We start from the raw sequence: 12,100 nt of genomic DNA, 5'->3' as shown, positions 1-12,100 counted from the left end.
GCTCGGCGTATGGCAGTGGACAGGGAGGCAGGTGTCCCTCAGGGTCCTGACTCCTGACCTGACGTGAGGAAGTCTGTGGATGGTGTCACTATTGGGGGGACAGTGCTGTGCCATCTCCTGTACAGCCAAGGTTTCTGGCTTTGCCTGGTCAAGGTCAAGCCTCAGTGTGGCTGGTTTGACTGGATACGTAGGGAAACAGTTTCTTTGCAGTGGGAGTTGTTGAACCCTGAGATTGAACGACAGAGGATCATGTTAGGAAGCTGTCTTGTTTCCTATCTGAGGCAGGTTGGGTGAGGTTCTGCATCAGAACTATGACTATGGAAGCTCCTCCATCTGTATTGTGGTCACTGAGTTGTGGTTGTTTTTGGCAGATAAAGACTGTGATGTTTGACAAGACTGGCACCATTACCCATGGGGTCCCCAGGGTCATGCGAGTGCTCCTACTGGGGGATGTGGCCACCCTGCCCCTCAGGAAGGTTCTGGCTGTGGTGGGGACTGCGGAGGCCAGCAGCGAACACCCCTTGGGCGTGGCAGTCACCAAATACTGTAAAGAGGTACGTGGACCTGGGCATGGCCCTGCCCTCCCCACCAGTGCTCCTTTACTCCTCACCATATCCTTCTCTCCTAGCTGCCCTTGAGCAGGCCTTCTCTGTGTGGTCTGGAAAAGCACTTAGAAGGCCCCTCTGCAGCAGGCGGGGATAGGGCTCACAGTTAGCCCTTGCCACAGTTTCAGGTTATCACAAAGGGAGTTCAGTGTCACAGGCATTTACTGAACATCACCAGGCACCAGGCTCAGGAGAACAACAGGAGTGGGATGTGAAGTCTACCCTTTGGAAGCTCACAGCCTTGGGGAGTACGGGCAGTCTGGAAACTCAGTGCTTTGACAGTGTTTAGTGCAAGGGGACACAAACATGAAATGGGAGTATTGGGGTGGGAGGGAGAAATCTACTCCCCTGGGAGCATCTGGGACAGAGAGGAACCAGCTGAGGTGAGCCAGAGCGCCCGGCAGGTTCTTGGCACTTCATAGAGAAGCATTGCCCTCTTTTGGTCTCTCCACATGAAATGTTCTGTTTTGTTTTCTCTTAATTTCAGTCTGAATATAGGGGCAGCAGAACGTGTCACACAGAATATTGCCCTGACAATTTTTAAACAGCCTGAGCAATACTGTTAGCAGTAAATGTAGAAAGGTGATATCGTTGCCTTGAAAAACAGTTGACAACTCTTTGTGGTCAGAGGCTCTTCCAGAAACCTCATTTCTAGTTTTTCCTTCATGTAGGGTCAGACAGCCCACTGTTTAACACCTCTCCCTTCTGACATTTCAGGGAGAATCTCGCTCACCCTCAGTCATCCTTCATTTGTTGTATGGTCTGGAAAACCGCTTCGAAGGCTCCTCTGCAGCAAGTGGAGATAAGGGACTCACAGTCAGCCCTTGCCACAGTTCTAGGTTATCATAAAGGGAGGTCGGTGTCACAGGCATTTGCTGAACCTCACCAGGCACCAGACTCAGGAGAACAACAGGAGTGGAATGTGAACTCTGCCCTTCAGGAGCTCACAGCCTGGGGGAGGACAGGCAGTCTAGAAACCCCAGGCATTCCTTTCCCCTGCCACCTTGTCCCCTCCTCCTCCAGGGTCTGATAATACAGGCAATTATCTCTTGATAGCCTCGAAGAGCTTTGTTAACACTACTTATTCCATTGTTTTTATGAAATTATTTGCAACATAAAATTCACTTCTCCCTCTCTTTGGCACCTGCACTCCTCTTTAATTTGAGGTGTTTGATATGAATTGCCTTTTTCCTTTCCATTCAGTAACCTGTTCACTGTCATGAGGCACCCACCCAGGGAAACATTTTAGGCTGTTTAGTCTCATTCAACTTTACAGCTATAGTATCTTTACCAAAGGGGGAGAAATAATTACTAGTCACTATCTTAACCTTTCCCATCCATTCCACCTCCCTTTCCTCCTTTCTCTCAGTTCCTGCTTTCCACTGTTCTCTTGCCACCTTCACCCTGTGTCCCTGTCCTGCCTACCCCTCCCTCTCACATCACCCCTCTTGGCTTACAGGTTCCTCTCCCTCTCTTTTCACCTTCCCAGGAACTTGGAACAGAGACTTTGGGATACTGCACGGACTTCCAGGCGGTGCCAGGCTGTGGAATTGGGTGCAAAGTCAGCAACGTGGAAGGCATCCTGGCCCACAGTGCGCGCCCTTTGAGTGCACCTGCCAGTCACCTGAATGAGGCTGGCAACCTTCCCGCAGAAAAAGGTATTGCTGGCCTCTGTCTCTGCAGCTGGTTCAAAGTAGAGGTGGGCCAAACCACAGAGAGCACCACGTCCAGTAGTGATGGCCTCTGCTGTGCGGCGGACGGTTCATGGCTAAGGCAGCCAAGCCTGCCTCCCCACCCCCAGGAAAGTTTCTCGCATGTTCTTGGGTGCATGTAAATTTTGTTGCTTATGGCTGCCTTAAATTTGTAGAGCATTGTTTAGCTGACCCGTGATTTTGATTCGTCTCTTTCTTACCCCAAATCGGTTTCGCTTCTCATAAGCCACAGAGTTGGCAGATGGGAATTCCATGTTTGTTCTTCCTGTTTCCATCCCGTGTGGTAGAACTCTGGTATTTACCGAGCAGGCAGAAAAAGTCAGGAAAGCAGAGGGAAATGTCTGCCCAAGCCAGGAAGGGACACTGCTTGGAGGGACAGCTGCTTTTGAAGAATGGCCTTTCTTATTCTCAAGGTAGCTTGCCAGCCACCAGAATAAAGGGTGGAAAACACTCAAAACCCGTGACTAGTGTTTTTCCTAAGTGTTGGTAGTGAAATTGTGACTTAGATTGTGTGGTTAGAAGCCACGTACCACCTTCCAGCCTTTAAAACCCCAGATGGCCTTTCGATGAGAGCTTCCAGAGCCTGGCCGCGCAGTGACACCTCAGTTAGCAGCACACGCTGTTTGAAAGTGACAGGTGAGAGGTGCATTAGCCTCGGGAGTTACAGTTTTAAACATTTCATGTAGACTTGCCTGATTATTCGTTGATTCACCTGGGGTCGTTGATACCAAGCAGTAATGAATGTAGTCAACACTTGCTTTGTGTGCCGGCCAAATAGCTAAGTGCTTCTAATCCCTGCAGAAAAAGAATCAGTGGATACTTCTAAGACAAAGACGGACGTTGCCTTATGTTTAATACGTTTATACCATTTCCACCCATACAGCATGTACTATTAATGCCTCATCTTAATTCATACCCACATGTCCTACACATTAATTTTACTTTTTTTTTCTTGTGCTAAAGGATGCTGTCACAAGAGGAAGGTTAAAGTTTTTCAGATTGGTTAAAAGGATATTTTGCTGTTAAAAGGATTGCATGGTTTTAGTTAACAGCAAAATTGGACCATTTAGAAATAACCACAGCCTCTTTTGAATAGATGCAGCCCCCCAGACCTTCTCTGTGCTGATTGGAAACCGTGAATGGCTGAGGCGCAACGGCTTAACCATTTCCAGTGACGTCAGTGACGCTATGACAGACCACGAGATGAAAGGACAGACAGCCATCCTGGTGGCTATTGACGGTATCTTCTGCTTCTGCCTTCCTTCTCCTCTCTCAGAAATGCAGTTTTCTGCAGATATCAGGCAAAAGAGTCCTCCTTTAAAAAAGAAAACAAATGAAAACCTTCCTCTCTTAATTTCAGGCCTGTTTCCCAAAAGATTGCCTTTTTGTCTTTTCTCTTCATTCTTTCCCACTGTCTCCATCTTGGCCCCATAGCCAGCTCCGGTCTGGCCTCAGTCTTCTTGACCTTGGAATTCTAAACTGTCTTTGTCATCATCGTTGCTCTTGTCCGGGTGGGCAGTTCAGAGTCATCCTTCTCATTCATCCCTGCAGACAAAGCAGGAATTCACTTCCCAACAGGTTTAACTACAGGACGCATTTAAACAATGAGATCCATGCCACTCTTCTCTGTCTGCTTTATTTATTTGTTATTACTTTTGTTTTTTTTTTTAAGATCAAGTTTCCCTCTTGTCACCCAGGCTGTAGTGCAGTGGTGCGATCTCATCTCACTGCAACCTCTGCCTTCGGGTTCAAATAATTCTCCTGCCTCAGACTCCTGAGTAGCTGGGATTACAGGCCCCTACCACCACGCCAAGCTAAATTTTGTATTTTTAGTAGAGATGGGTTTTCACCAGGCTGATCTCGAACTCCTGATCTCAGGTGATCCCCCTGCCTTGGCCTCCCAAAGTGCTGGGATTACAGGCGTGAGCCACCGCGCCTGCCCTTCTGTCTGCTTTATACAGACTGGTGTTGCATAGAGTACAGGTCTCAAGACTGTGTGTGTTGGCTGGGTGCGGTGGCTTACATCTATAATCCCAGCACTTTGGGAGGCTGAGGTGGTTGGATCACCTGAGGTTGGGAGTTCGAGACCAGCCTGACCAACATGGTGAAACCCTGTCTCTGCTAAAAAAATATTAGCCGGGCGTGGTGGCAGGCGCCTGTAATCCCAGCTACTGGGGAGGCTGAGGCAGGAGAATCGCTTGAACCTGGGAGTCGGAGGTTGTGGTGAGCCGAGATCATGCCATTGCACTCCAGCCTGGGCAACGAGAATGAAACTCCATCTCAAATAAAAAAAAGACTGCATGTGTTTTAGTGCTCAGATTCTATCCTGGGCTTTACATGCCAGAGAGATTAGAGTCTTTACTTTGTTAATGTTAGTTTCTGCTAATAGAAGTAACAGTATATGCAAGCAAGAAATAAAATTTATGATACCTTTTGAATGCTCCAGCCAAATATGTCTTCCTCTCACATTCTCTCCTTTTTTTCCCTTTTTGTAAGTCTTTGTAAATCCACCCTCCCCTCGGCTGTCAAACCAGAATTGGCACAAGTAAAGGAGTCGTGCCATCTCGTATGTCATCCCTCACTGTGTTCTCATTCACACCTCAGCCCTAAAAACCCTCCTGCTTCTATAGCTAAAGATTCACTCAAAGAGAAATTCTGCCAAAATGTTTTCTATAGGAAAAGACAAAGAAGGATTGATTTTCTAGTTTGGACATTTATCACTTTAAGTGATATCTGTTATATTTCTTGAATTTTAGTTGCTAACGTGTATTGAATTCTTATTACAAGCCAGGCACTTTGCAAAATGTCATACATGCTCCTTGCAGAAAGTTTGGAAAATTCAGCTATAAAGGAGAAAATGAAATCACTCATAATCCTATTCCTCGGGGAGTCACTGTGAAGATTTTAATTATATTGCTTCCAGACTTTTCTGTATGTCTGTAAATGCATGTACTTTTTAAAAAGCAAAAAAACCCCATTGTGTTATATAATTTGGCGTTTTGGTTTTTGCACGTAACATTATATGATGAGAACATTGCAAGTGTGGTGTCTTGATGCGGGGTGCCCATCCTGTGTAGCTGCTGATGCCGGCTGGTTCACTCCAGGTGTGCTCTGTGGGATGATTGCTATCGCAGACGCTGTCAAGCAGGAGGCCGCCCTGGCTGTGCACACGCTGCAAAGCATGGGTGTGGACGTGGTTCTGATCACCGGGGACAACCGGAAGACAGCCAGAGCCATTGCCACCCAGGTACAGCCCTTTAATATTGCAAACTGCGTAAAGCTCATAAAAGCAGTTAGAGACAAAAGTAAGCACCAGTTGGCCCAGCACTGAACTGTACTCCTGCTCTTTCCCCCTCTCTGGATGCTTTTCTCTCCACGTGCTTCATTCTGTGGCCACGTAGTGTCACACGTGAGCACTGTGGTGCCGTGCGAAGATCTCTTCCTGGGGTTTGGGTGCATGCATCCTCGAAAAAGGAGTTCCATTGTTCTCTAACCTTTTCCCAGTCTTGGCAATGGAAAAAAAGTATGTGGCTTAAGGGCTAAGATAGACATTTTCTAACCTTTATGTTAAAGGAAGATTTTGCCAGCTCAGCTCTTCTCACTCGGGTGCTCAGATAAGTGACTCAGTCCTGGGCAGTTCTCCAGCAGCCCCTGAGGCTGTTCGGCCTGTGAGGACAGTACCACTGGATGGCTGCCTGACTCCTCACACAGCAGTGGCTCCAGTTTGGATTCCTAGAAATTATGCACCTCCAAATGTGTGCAGAGCTCTAGGCTTCTGAAAGCTTAATTGTGTTCCTTGAGGGAAGCAGCAATACCCCTGTTTTCCATGGTCCTCCTTGCTAATGGTGGACCTATTTAGCGTCCTTCCCCCCTTTTCTGGCTAACACTTGTTCATCCATTCAGCAGGCACTTACGAAGCACCACGAATGTGACAGGCAGGTGCGGGGCCAGGCTCTGTGAGGAATGAAGGGGGCTCGGCTCACAGTCTTGCAAGAAGGCGGACCAGTGACGGTGTATATCTGAGAAGCGGGAGAGGGGCTAGGAAAGGAAAACTGCACCTTTCCAGGACAGAGCAGGCAGCAGGAGCATTTCCCAGGGGCACAGAATAGCACGGCGATTTGGAGACACTGCGGGGAGCTGAATGGTGTGGTCAAGTGTGGCACCAGCGGCCAGACCCTGAGACTCTGGGGACCTCAGAAGCAGACCTGAGAGTTGAGCTGCCCTCCTCTGGGAGGTGCATGGGGTCTGCTGGAGGACAGGAGACAGGAGAGTAGGGACCCATGGCCGTACAGATGCTTTGGGAAGACCATGGGGGCAGCACATGGAGAAGAAAGTTGGGGTACTGAGCTGTGGACAGGGAGACCAGCAAGGGGGTTGTTTGCACATCCAGAAAAGGACAGGGCCTAAACCAGTACAGGGTGTTGGGGCGGGAGCCAGGGATGAACTGGCCCTGTGACAGCAAACCTGCAGGGTGTGGCTGACAAACATCACTGACTGGACCCAGAGGCTGAGGGCAGAGGGGCAAGGGTAATTTGAGGCTTCTGCTGCTATCTGATACCTTTTGCCAACACCAGGCATTGCTCTTCTTTTGTCTTAGGTTGGCATCAACAAAGTCTTTGCAGAGGTGCTGCCTTCGCACAAAGTGGCCAAGGTCCAGGAGCTCCAGAATGAAGGGAAGAGAGTCGCCATGGTGGGGGATGGGGTCAATGACTCCCCAGCCTTGGCTCAGGCAGACATGGGTGTCGCCATTGGCACCGGCACGGATGTGGCCATCGAGGCAGCCGACGTCGTCCTCATCAGAGTGAGCACGGCTGCAGCCAGGCTGTGGGTACTGGGAGGGTGGTGGGCAGACACCTTCCTCACTGTGTGCTCCTCTCCATCAGAATGATTTGCTGGATGTGGTGGCTAGCATTCACCTTTCCAAGAGGATTGTCCGGAGGATACGCATCAACCTGGTCCTGGCACTGATTTATAACCTGGTTGGGATACCCATTGCGGCAGGTAGGCAGCTTTTACCCACTGTACTCCAGCTGTGCCCAGAAAGGCTTCTGTCTCCCAGGTTTCTGCTGAGGTTAGTGAGTGCCTCACTCACTGGCTGGCTAGAGATGTTTTAGAAAGGCTGGTTTTTTTTATGTCCCCTGCTTTATATGTCTTTAAAGGTAAATGAGAAACTGTGAAGAGGACCTGAAAACTTCATTCACTCTGTTCCTTTCTAAAAAGCTAGTGGAGATGCTTGGCTATATTTTCTGAGCCCTATTTTACTGTGGCCTTATTTTCAGAGCCATTTGTTAAGACATATAGTCTGAGAAATAATCACTAGTAAGAATTATGGGGCATCTGCTACATGTTAGGCACAATTATTGGTGTTTCAGAACCTTATCCTGAACTTTAGTCCTGCCCAAGTTTCACTCTGAGTTACACAAATGATCATGGAAAGAAATGGCTTTTTGGCCAGGCGTGGTAGCTCATGCCTGTAATCCCAACACTTTGGGAGGCTGAGGCAGGAGGGCCATTTGAGCTCAGGGGTTCAAGACTCACCTGGGCAACATAGTGAGACTTCATCTCTACAAAAATTTTAAAATTAGCTGGGCGTGGTAGCATACACCTTAGTCCCATCTGGGAGTACAGAGGCTGGGGCAGGAGGATTTATTGAGCCCAGGAGTTGGAGGTGGCAGTGACCCATGATTGTACCACTGTACTCTAGCCTGGGCAAGAGTAAAACCCTGTCTCAGAAAAAAGAAAAAGAAAAGAAATAGATTTTTCTGCTTTGTAATTCCCCCTCATTCCCCCTCCCCAAGAAACGCCTCTCCCCTGCCACCTGCTCCCTGCCCCTGGGAACATGGCAGTGAAAAGTTCCAGACCCTTCTGTAAGGCAGTGCCCCTCCATGGGCTGAGGAGAGATCAAGTTTGTAATCACAGCATTCCTGCCTCAGTCTCCCTTGTGTCTGAGTGGTTAGTGGTGACTTGTGTAACAGGCTGTTGGCCTCCTGAGCCCAGTGAGTTAGGCAGGTTTACTTCCTGTCCCCAGAGCCGGCTCAGGAGCTTAATTCCCCCAGTGTGTGTGCCTCTGTCACACAAAGTTGACCATACCTGTCTCCTGACCCTGCCCTGGGACCTGGCTCTCATTCCTCTTTTAAAGATGTCATGAAGCCCTGGAGGCGAGGTCATCTGCTAGACAAGGGCTGTGGCCATCAGCCATGTTTGTCCTCTGTGGTACTGTGGCTGCAGGATGGGCAGCTGGCTCCCTCACCTCCTGCCACTTTTCTCCTCCCGCTCCTCCCACTCTCTGGTTCGTCGCTACCCTGGAGCTCTCCCTGAAATGGGATGCCACCTGTGGGTGGTTCTGGGAATGTCAGGGCAAATGGAAGAGAGCCAGGACCGCTTGACAGCACCCCACACCCAGCTTTCTAGGAAGCCTCACTTTGGGGGGCCTGTGAACAAGATCCATTGGCAGGGGCTTCCGAGCATGCCAGGTGGAGACCTCACTGGGGGCCACTGAGGGTGGGGCCAGCCCGGTGCCTGAGGCCCTCTCCTGGCTCCTCTCCCCAGGCCTAGGTGCGAGTGCGAATTCTTTCTTCCCCAGGTGTCTTCATGCCCATCGGCATTGTGCTGCAGCCCTGGATGGGCTCAGCGGCCATGGCCGCCTCCTCTGTGTCTGTGGTGCTGTCATCCCTGCAGCTCAAGTGGTGAGTCCCCTCAGGCGGAGCATCTGTTGGAGCCTCCCAGGAGGCCCTGTCATTCTGCATGCTCAGGGAACAGTGGAACTTGCCTCTCATTCCCCAGTCATTCACCTGGGACAAACGCTGCAGTGGCAGCCCACGTGGAGCCTGGTGTGCATGCGTGTAACTTATCAGCACCGTGAGCAGGCAATTCACTGCTGCCCATCCACATGCTGGGCTGCCCTTACTCTGCTGCTCAAGGGCTGTTACTGTGAACATCAAGCAGACATGGGTCCCTGTGTATTATCTATCATTTTTTTTCTTTAAAAAAGATGTTCACTTATTTATGAGTGCATTCATTTAACAAAAGTGAGTGGCAGCCTACAATGTGCAAGGCATTTGCTTAGGAAGTTTCTAAATCAGGTGAGCTTTCCTGGAACCATAGGGAGTTTAATATCCTTTTCCTTGGGATCTCTTGAGGTTTTGGTACTAAATGTTATTAAAAGATGGATGAGAGGCCTTCACCAGGCTGAGAAAAAAAAGAGCCTTGTTTCTAGAATGGCTCAGATGCTGTTGCCTTCCTGCTTTCCAGCTATAAGAAGCCTGACCTGGAGAGGTATGAGGCACAGGCGCATGGCCACATGAAGCCCCTGACAGCATCCCAGGTCAGTGTGCACATCGGCATGGATGACAGGCGGCGGGACTCCCCCAGGGCCACACCATGGGACCAGGTCAGCTATGTCAGCCAGGTGTCGCTGTCCTCCCTGACATCCGACAAGCCATCTCGGCACAGCACTGCAGCGGACGATGGTGGGGACAAGTGGTCTCTGCTCCTGAATGACAGGGATGAGGAGCAGTACATCTGATGGCACCAGGCAGGCGTGCCAGGGCAGGGCCTTGCCTCCACTCGCCACAAGCTGAGCAGGACAGCCAGCAGCAGGATGGGCTGAGCTAGCCTCCAGCTTTGGGGACTTCCACTCCCTGGATATGTCCAGTCATCCTGCCCTGCAGCACGTGGTCTTGTCTGAGTGCAACTGGCCTTACCCTAGAGAGGACGGCCTGGCCTGCCTCTTGGCGTCACTGAACCGTCAGGATGGGCTTTGTCTTGGACTCTAGTCCTTGGCTGTACTGTAGAAGGTGAGAGGCGAGTCACCCTCCTCACAAACCTCTGCTTGGAGTATTTAGGATGACTGCTATAAAATGGAGAACAGTTTCATCAGGACCAAAAAACCTCACTGGGCCTTTCCAGAGAACGGCAGACCTCACTGTCAGGCTCTTTCTGATGACGCCTGTCTGTGTGCATCATGTTTCTGAGACCACAGTTTACCTCAGGTGTGCCTGCTGCTTTCTTCCTGCACAGTCCGTTCCTTTTCTCTTCTGTGTGCTTGTCTGTGGGGACCCCTTGGAACCCTGCCTGTCTCCTAGGAGGGCGAGACCAATGTCTTTGTGGTCCTTGCTGCTGCTCTCAGGCGCTTCTCCAGTGCTCTGGAGTGTGCATTTCAGCTTGAACCTGCTTCCTGGCTCGCACATCCCCAGCCAGGGAGCTTGCCACACCATTCTTCAGGTCCAGGAGAGTTCTTTTTTTGTTTGAAGCCCCCTTCTCCATGGAGTGGGGGCTTCTCAGTAGAGTGTTGTTGCTGACCAGCTGACCTGAGAGTCCAGACTTGGCTTCCTGTGGGGTCTAGGTTCTCGCAATTCAGGACGTCCTTCCATATTCCTGCCCAGCCTGTGGTGCTCAAAACGTTTGTCCCATGGGAGACATGTGTGTGCAGGAGCCTCCCTGCATGGCCCCAGGAGCTTCGTTTTCAGTCTTCTGTGTGACTGTCACCTCATGGGGTTCAATAGAGAATTCATGTCACTAGCACCTGGCCTTGTGTGGCTTGGAGATTAGGTACTGCCCAAATAGGAGGAAAGCACAGCCTCCTTGAGCCTGCCTTCTGCACGCACAGGGGCTTCAGGAAAGGAGTGGCCACAGCATCCCGAAGGGAGCATCTGTTTACCTGGCCGTGGCTCTCAGAGCAGCAGAAGGGGTCCAGTTTTAGACTCTGAAGTTGGTTGTGATTGACAGAACCCCTTGGGAGCAAACTAGTAGATGTTGGATTAAATTCTGGGTGAAACCCTTTTCTCCCACACAAAATAGTTTTAGTGACTTTTTTCAGTGTCCATTACTTGCCAGGGGCAGTTTTAGCAGCACTTTCGATAGATTACCTCTAATCTTCCCAACCAACCAACAAGGTAGCTATTACTGTCCGCATTTTACAGGCAAGGAAACAGGCTCCAAGAGGCTGAGGACTTTGCCCAGGATGACATAGCCAGTGGACAAGCCGTGTCTGTCAGCTGTGAAGGCTTCACTCTAATTGTCCTTCTACCTTGAATAGAAGTTTTCCTGATAAGAATAAACAAGGAAAAGGTCCTTGCCTCCTGGAAGAACGAATCTACCAGGTGATCTATTCATTGTTTCAACTCAGAATGCAATTCATTCAGGAGGTCATCTGACCTTCACCTTGGATGGTTAGTTTCACTTTTTACATATAGTTTTTGCGGGGTTTTATTTTATAAAATCCAAGCTCCCCAGTGATTGTGTTTTCATTGTTTTCAGCCCCCCAACTCCAGCCCGCAGCACATTTCCGCTGTCCGTCAGTAACTGTGTCCTCTCTTTATGCTTGCTTGGGGAATGTTGTTTTCTGACTAGGCTGATCATTATCTAAAGAATCTAATTCTGTTGATTTTTAAAACTTATAGGACCATAAACGTTGTGTTCCTATATGGACATGGAAATATTTATATAATTTTATAGAAAATAACCTTTTAGATGGTCAAAGTGTAAGGAATTTTTTTGTCAGCTAACCATTTCTACTTCAAAAACATTTCATGCAATATTAGAATAAAGTTCTTGTCATTCCTCTCAAAATCTGCCTGTGAGTGAGATGCGTGGTCAGAGGCCAGTGCCATCCTGTCGTCATGAGGGCTTCTGTGAGGCACTGGCTTGGCTTGATGTCTTTTTAGGGGGCAGAGAAGGATGGGATTTTAACAGCAGGGGACATGAGGGTGGGCAGAGCCCCCTTGATCTGCCATCCCCAGCACTGGTGTAAGTCCATTTCTCTAATGCAGGCCTGCCTCAGTG

General features: G+C 49.6%; 1 protein-coding gene across 28 annotated transcripts in view; it reads left to right on the top strand.

Moving 5' to 3' along the window:
* ATP7B (ATPase copper transporting beta) overlaps window positions 1-11,887 on the top strand; it is an 81,664-nt gene extending 69,777 nt beyond the window's left edge. For 15 of the 28 annotated variants that reach the window (XM_074022086.1, XM_074022082.1, XM_074022088.1 and 12 more), the window contains 8 exons: window positions 372-554; window positions 2,095-2,263; window positions 3,414-3,557; window positions 5,395-5,564; window positions 6,915-7,118; window positions 7,201-7,318; window positions 8,901-9,003; window positions 9,569-11,887. In XM_074022086.1, the coding sequence (XP_073878187.1) occupies window positions 372-554; window positions 2,095-2,263; window positions 3,414-3,557; window positions 5,395-5,564; window positions 6,915-7,118; window positions 7,201-7,318; window positions 8,901-9,003; window positions 9,569-9,842 (1,365 nt within the window). In that variant the 3' untranslated portion in view covers window positions 9,843-11,887. The remainder of the gene's footprint in view (window positions 1-371; window positions 555-2,094; window positions 2,264-3,413; window positions 3,558-5,394; window positions 5,565-6,914; window positions 7,119-7,200; window positions 7,319-8,900; window positions 9,004-9,568) is intronic. The other 13 variants (XM_065533279.1, XM_074022089.1, XM_074022084.1 and 10 more) reach the window with 3 other exon arrangements.
* The last annotated feature ends 213 nt before the right edge of the window (window positions 11,888-12,100 follow it).

This window comes from Macaca fascicularis, chromosome 17 (assembly GCF_037993035.2).
Source record: "Macaca fascicularis isolate 582-1 chromosome 17, T2T-MFA8v1.1".
In the NCBI taxonomy this organism is placed as follows: Eukaryota; Metazoa; Chordata; class Mammalia; order Primates; family Cercopithecidae; genus Macaca; species Macaca fascicularis.
This window is presented reverse-complemented; position numbering and strand designations above follow the sequence as displayed.